Source organism: Tupaia chinensis, unplaced genomic scaffold (assembly GCF_000334495.1).
Source record: "Tupaia chinensis unplaced genomic scaffold, TupChi_1.0 Scaffold146052_1, whole genome shotgun sequence".
Taxonomy (NCBI): Eukaryota; Metazoa; Chordata; class Mammalia; order Scandentia; family Tupaiidae; genus Tupaia; species Tupaia belangeri.
In genome coordinates, this window is record NW_006205908.1 from 377,999 (window position 1) to 385,724 (window position 7,726).

At 39.7% G+C, this 7,726-nt stretch overlaps 1 protein-coding gene across 1 annotated transcript in view; it reads left to right on the plus strand.

Moving 5' to 3' along the window:
- The first annotated feature begins 2,765 nt into the window (after positions 1-2,765).
- Positions 2,766-7,726, plus strand: part of LOC102479733 (cytochrome P450 1A4) — a 19,619-nt gene continuing 14,658 nt past the window's right edge. Inside the window, exons 1-3 of the mRNA XM_006168717.3 lie at positions 2,766-3,035; positions 4,374-5,212; positions 7,091-7,214. Of these exons, the coding sequence (XP_006168779.1) occupies positions 4,391-5,212; positions 7,091-7,214 (946 nt within the window). The 5' untranslated portion in view covers positions 2,766-3,035; positions 4,374-4,390. The remainder of the gene's footprint in view (positions 3,036-4,373; positions 5,213-7,090; positions 7,215-7,726) is intronic.

Below are 7,726 nucleotides of genomic sequence, written 5' to 3' on the forward strand. Positions count from 1 at the left end.
TTATTACCTTCATGATCTTAAAAGGTAGAGCCTTCTAGAGTGATTGATTAGAGAGGGGTTCCTATGATTGACGTCTGGTGGGTTTATAAAGAGGGAAAAGAGACCAGGAGAAACACATGGAGCACAGAGCATGCTTTCCCAAACTCTGCCATGCTGTGAAACAGTCAGAGGACAGCTAGCCTCTGAGATAGGTACAGGTAAAAGTCTTCATTTTACTGAGGACTACTGAGGCAGAGAAAAAATCATTAATCTTAAATAATAGCCTAGAAAATAAAAGCACTTACATTTGAATCCAGGAAATATGGCGCCAGAGACCCTAATAATTTTTTTCCACAGGAAAAACAACAGAAGAAATAGACAGTAATTTTAATGAACTGACTTCAATTCTTCAACCATGGGACACACTTCTACCATGGGTTGAATGGCAACCTCCAACAAGGTAAGACCACAACCTAGACTCCATGGCTATGATCATATTTATAAAAAGAGTCTTTGCAGATGTGATTAATGGATTTATAAATTATACCTGGATTATCTGGTGGGCCCTACATCTAATGATGAGTCTTTGGAGACACACAAAGGAGAGACTGGGAGAAGAAAAGACCGTGTGAAGACTGATATAGAGACCAGAATTATGCAGCCACAAGCCAAGGAACATCTGGAGCCACCAGAAGCTGGAAGAAGCCAGGTAAAATTTTTCTTCGTAGGGATCCCAGTCTTTGATTATACACTATTAGCTTTCAGATAGTACACTAATTTTTTTTTTTTTGAGAGAGATTTTTTTTGTTATAGAGCATGTGTGCTTGTCAGAGAGACAGAGAGACAGAAAGTGAGAAATTGCCACCAGGGAGAATGGCCACACTGCAACCCCTTCTCCTCCATTCTCTCCTCAGGATCTTGGGCATGCATACACACACGCCTGGCATGACTTTTAAGCCGCTGGGTCCAGGACTCAAACTGTGGTCAACAATGAGGGAGTGCAGCAACATAATCATTACATTCTCTGCTGGTCCTCACTAAGAAAGTTCTTATGGTAAGCTATGACATTTCTAGCAACTTGTTCCAACATCTCTGAGAAGCTAATACAGCATTAGTCTCTTGGTGCACAAGTGGAGCCCACGGTCTATAATGTCATCTGGAGGAGTAGCCCATGTATCTTATATAATCATTTCTTACATTATGAAGTCACATCAATAAGGTTAATGTTGTCAGCAGTAGAAGTGTCAGGTTTTAACTGAAGAATTTCCACTACAAGGTGATATAATCAGAAGTTAAAAACACAGAGGGTAAACTACGTGGGTTCAGATCTTTTCTCTATGACATACATACTATGAGCCTGAGCAAATTGTATAACTTCCGTGAGCCTCAGAACTAATATGTAAAATAGATGGAAAAAAAATAAAAAGAAACTCTTCAGAGACTGGCTATGTAAAATAACTTAATAATATATAAAGCTCTTTAAAATGCCTGTTCTTTGTAAGTGCACAGCAAGCACTAGACATCTCAATCCTTATTATGAAATAGATTTGCTTCTTAGCCAATGGGAATACAAGGCAATTTTCATTATCCTCTCCTAACAAAGCTTTCAAATACCACATTGTGAGGATATTGTTATTAATTGTCTATAACATGGATTCTTGCACAATAATTTGACATATCTGCCCAATGTCTACATATTAGTCATTTGTGAGGTTAATTATATTGGAGAAGGAGATACTTTATGAAAAAGCAACAGGAGTAAAACATTTATTTTTAGTAGCTAAGTATGATACAGTTAAATGCTAATTAACAAACTTCTGCCTGTGGGTCAGAAAATTCTTATGGCTTATAGGCCGTTGTCAGAATTTTTTTTGGGGGGGGAGACATACAACTTTTGGAGTTTAAATATTTAGAAATTCATGATATTTTTAAAATATGATACTGTAGCTCAGGGCCTGAAAGTTACTCTTGAGAGAGTAGATCAGATTTTACATTCACTTGGGGGACTTGTTTTCTTCTCTACGTGGAAAAAATATCACAAATAATCTTTCTTCAGCACTCTTATTAAAAGTTGACCTTGAAACCTTAAATATCTATGTAGCCATACAACTTCAAAGCTTAACAATAACAAATCTATTTTGTAATAAGTTGCAGACACCTGGCAGGAAGGTGGTTAAAAACCACAGGTCATTTACCTATTAAAATAGAAAAACTAGTGTTTAGGCTAAAGAAAAAGAAAAAAAAAAAAAACTAACATTTGTCCAGATTGAGCAAAAATGCCTTGATGCAGATAAGAACATTTTCTCAAACCAAAGCTTTGATTGTTATACAGTACTCGGAGTTAACTGTTCTGCTTGAGGAGATACAGACCTGATTGGTGAAGACTCCTGAAGAATTACCCAAATGCATCTATAAGAGTGGAACTAAGTGCCTTTATTTTTTGTCTCATCTGCCTTCCTTGCCCCTGTACATGCTGAGAATCTAGAAATTTCTGTACATTTCCCTGGTGCCAAAGATCAGCATACTTTGGAAAGAGGGGGTTCGAAGCTCACAGCAGAACCACAATCTCTATAATGCTCCTCTCTCTTCTTCCTTCCCTGCTCTTTGCTACCCTTCTTTGGACCCTACCTCAGTCACCAGGGAATTAATTTAAAAATAATTTTATCTGCTTCCTTCCAGGATCTATTTCTATCCTTTTCCTTGTTACAGAAGCCCTAGCTCCAGATGTCTCTGTTCTGGCTCCACTCACTCTGGAATTTTTCAACTTCCTGGACCCAAGCTTGGCCACAGAAGTTTCACCATCCTTCCCTGTAGTTCCCAAGTGCACTGATCCAGCTCTACCTTCCTCCTCCAATGGGTCCAAGGTCCACTCTGACCTTGTTTTCCAGTGTGGAATTTCTCCAGGCTTCCAGCGGGTGAGGTTCGAAGTCCTCCCACCGCAGTAGCAGACACTGTTTCTCTTTCTCAGGACGCACCAGCTTGGCGAAACTCCATCCTCTGTCTTTAGATTCCTCCACCCGCTTCTTCACGCTGATTGGCAAGATTTCTGCACACAGGTGAGCCTTCCAAGCTTCACTGTAATTGGGCTAAATAGAACTGTTTGGTAATCTCCCTGACATGTCCCTCCCCCCCGGAACATCCCTTCAACACATCGAGAGGCTTTAAAAAACTGCAGCCACTCCTTAACATATTTTTAAGTTGGTCCTTGCAGACATGGCTATTGTTTAACTGCTTGGCTTCCAGCGGGGTTCTGATGTGTGCGGGTTTGGTTTTGAGAATCAGTATAACACTTTAGACCTGCATGCGGGCTTCTCAACTGTTTTCTGAATTGCTTCGTATTCACCTTGAATCCTCTATGGTGTCGTAGCCCATCCTGAGGGAGCCTGGCATCCTCTATCATCAGCCCAAATTCATCTCCAAACTGCAGAAACAGAATGCGCCTCAGAGCTTTCCAACAAAGCTGTTGAGAAACTTGGCAATGCACCCGAGCTCGGCAAACTGCTAATGAGAAGTTAATGAAAGACACAAGGAAGATGCAGACTGAAAAATAATCCAGGATGGTTACACTTTACTTACCTTTGTTGACGGACTGTGAACCGTTCTGCAGATTCTGGCAAAATAGTATTGTTGGGCAATTAGCCTTGTCCATTGTGTTCTGGCTTCGGCCCTGTTTTTCCTTCTGTTTCTAACTTTGATGACTGAAGGCTGGAATGGTCTTAGAAATCTTCTAGTCTGATGCGACCATTTCACAGAGGAGGAAACTGAGGTTAAGAGAAATTGTATTTTGACTAGTTTTGCAGCTAACTAGAGAGACCTACAGGGTGCATGCACTCGCCAGAAAGACAGAGAGAGACAGAGAAATACAAAGCGAGAAATCACCCCCCCCCCCAGGGGGGGGGGTCACACCGCAATCCCTTCTCCTCCATTCTTCTCTTAGGATCTTGAGCATGCACGCACACTCACCCAGCATGAGTTTAAGCCATGGGGTCTGGGACTCGAACCGCAGTTGGCTACATGGGAGTTCAGCGACATAGCCATTACGCTAACTGCTGGTCCTGAGAAGTTTTATCATATAGGGTGATTATATGTGTCAAAAATTTACTATAGATTTCAAAATGCCTAGAAGAATTTCAAATGTTTTCAATATAAAGAAATGTTGAATGTTTCAGGTGACAGATATACTAATTACCCTGACTTGATCCCCATAAATACATAAAATTATTATTTGTCAATTAAAAGCAATAATGACAATTAAAAAAGAACTTAATTTTGCCCTCTCCATGCATCCATTAAGAATAACTTTCACCTCATTACAGAGTCTGTATTTTACTTCTCAGTGTTCTACAATATGCTTGAAGCTAGTAAAATAAGGCTTTTGTTTTTTGCTGTTTTAGGTGCTTTATTCTTAAAAATGATATTCCACCTGGCAGTCACTCCCGGAGAGGTGACTATCACTCTCATCATTTTGGTGGTGATTTTTGTGTTTGTAAAAACACTCGGAAACAAAGGCAGAAAGCGGTTGTCTCCTCCTGGCCCGTGGTCATTTCCCATCATAGGAAATCTCTTCCAGCTTGGAGACCACCCTTACCTTACATTCATGGAGATGAGGAAGAAATACGGAGATGTTTTTATGCTCAGACTTGGCATGGTGCCTGTCCTGGTGGTGAATGGGATGGAGATGGTGAAACAAGTCCTGCTCAAGGACACAGAGCATTTTGCAGGCAGACCTGACATGCACTCATTTTCTTTCTTGGCCGAAGGAAAAAGTTTGTCATTCTCAGTGAATTATGGAGAGAGTTGGAAGCTTCATAAAAAAATCGCCTCCAATGCTTTAAGAACTTTTTCTAAAGCAGAAGCAAAATCCTCTACCTGTTCTTGTTTACTTGAGGAACATGTCACCGAGGAAGTTTCTGAACTGGTAAAAGTTTTCACAGAGTCGACTTCCAAGAATGGCAGCTTTGACCCCAGAAATGCAATTACCTGTGCGGTGGCCAATGTTGTCTGTGCCCTTTGTTTTGGCAAGAGATATGACCACAGCGACAAGGAGTTTCTTCGGATAATTAAAACAAATGATGACTTACTCAAGGCCTCCAGTGCTGCTAACCCTGTCGACTTTATACCATGTTTCCGCTACCTTCCCCTGCGCATTATAAATGCTCCCAGGGAGTTTTATCGGGCTCTGAATAAATTTATTGCATTGCATGTACAAGATCATATTACTACATATGATAAGGTAAGGACTGAAACTCATGCCAAGACAAAGCTTTTGATGAGCAGCAAAAGATAATGAAGAGATGCACTGAGTACCCAGAAAGTTGGGTTCTTCCTTGGTTCTTTTTGCTGTCGTTTGCCACAATGAGCTTTACCCAAGCTAGCAGTAAACGTGTGGTCCAGTGAGATTATAGGGCAGGATTACTCCATTCTCTTGTAAAACTCTAGAAAGTGCTCTGAATTCTTTGATCCACAAACTTCCCAGAAATAGAAATTTCCTCACTATGTGGAATAGGGCGCATATATGAATTAGAAATCTGTAAATGGCTGATAAATGATGTCTCATATGTAGATACATTCCTCGAAGAAAAGAACCCGTTATTGGGTGTGTCCCATTTCTCACCCGATGTTATCAGTTTCAGATTTAAAGTATCACAAGCGTCAGCATATTTGTATTAGAAAATATTTTGAATGATGACAACGACTATTCCATAGAAAGTTTTTTATTTGTCCTCATTTCTTTCTTGAGTTCCTTTGCTATATAGAAATAGATTTTCAGATCATAACATTTGTACTAAGCTCCTCTAGGTAGGGGAAGTGAACCTTCCTGAGAGGCTTTCAAATGTGTTGACTCACTTTGATGATCCACAATGAAGCAAATTTCTTTCTGGAAATGTGCATGTAAGGAGCAGAGTTCTAGTTCTTGAGAGATCATTGTGGAGATGAGAGCATCAGGGAAAAAGATAAAATAATTAAATGTGAAAGGTAGATCACCAAGTAAATTAAGAGTTATGAGTTGTTCCCTCCATTGATAAAGGAGAGAGAAGACAATCTGTCTCAGGATATCAGATGGGGATTCAAGATCAGGTACTGTAGTACCAGAATTTGTAAAATTCATGATCTTTCTTCCCCCTTCCTTAAATGCCCCAGTTCCATCTCTTTCCCCAGAATAATTACAGTAAACATAACATTTTTCCAATAGGTTTAGAAACTTTTTATCATATGTTTTGCCTAGTAATCTCTCTATAATATGTTAACTCTTAATTCTGATATCTTTATATTGTGCTTATAGTCAAAGTTATTCTTTTTGTTGATTATAAGAAGTTCTAACAGGCCAGCAGGTGACATGGAGGTTAAGGCATTAGACCTTACATGGTTGACTCCACAGTTCAAATCTTGGACCTGGTGGTCTGAAAATATGTTGGGCACGTGCACATGTGTGCCGAAAATCCTTAGAGAACAATGAAGGAGAAGGGAGTACAACATGGCCATTCCCTCAGGGGAATGAGTACTTTTTTTTTGGGGGGGGGCAGAGATTTTTGCTCTAGGGCACATATGCTCAACAGAGACACACCAATAGAAAGTAAGAAATCACCCCCGAGGGGGGGATGGCCATGCCACAATCCCTTCTCCATTATCCTCTAGGGATCTTGGGCACACACATACAAACGTGCACAGTGTGAGGTTTAAGGTACTGAGTAGGGAACTCAAACCACGGTCGACTGTGGGAGTCCAGTGACGTAACCGGTCCACCATCTGCTGGTCCCAGTTGATTTCTCACATTCCCTCTCTCTCTACTTCTCTCCAGGGAGTGCACATGCCATACAGCAAAAAACAAGCTAAAGCAAAACAAATATAGTAATAACAATAAAAGAAGGTTGAAGGAGAAAACTGGGTTTGGCAATTCCACATTGCATACTCTTTTAAGATTAAGTGTTATCATTGCTAAGCAAAAACGGCTGCCAGGTGTAAAATGATCAATATGTAGTCCTTGTATTTTTTAAACTCTTTGGGTTCATTTCAAGTTACATGATAATATGGCTCTTCCTGCATGGGATTTGTGTGTAATGTATGAAACATAGGTAGGGATGAAGAATTATGCTAAGCTTTGTCTTCTCAGGATCATATCCGAGACATCACTGATGCGCTGCTTAATACATGCCACAACAAATACGCTTCTACCAAAACGGCCACTTTAAACGATGATGAAATCATCAGTACCGTGAGTGACCTCTTCGGAGCTGGTATGTGAGGGTATTTATCAGTAGGTACAGTGACTAAAGATTAAATATGATCACAATGGGATGATCTTATCACAATGTTTTGCTATTCACTATTTTTTTTTCTATTTAACTTTATTTATTTATTTATTTTTAATTTGACCAATGAGGAACAGAGAGAAAGTGAGAAAACCAGGTCCAGGACTTGAACCATGGTTGGCCAAGTGGGAGTGCAACACCCTTAACCACCACACCAGCAAGCTCCAAGGTTGTTTTTTTTTTAATTTTTTTTTATGTTCTCCATCATGAATTTTTTTAAATTATAATAATTTTTTTTAATTTTTTAAAAAATTTATTCATTTTCTACATTAATTCACTATACACCATCACAACACACAAATGAATTTTCCATCCAAAATACACTGTGCATTGGCTCAATCAAGCACATCAACATACATGTTCTCAGCAAATAATTTTCCAGTTCTTATGTCCTGCATACCTTGCCTTTTGTTTTGCCATCCTTGATTCCCCATCCC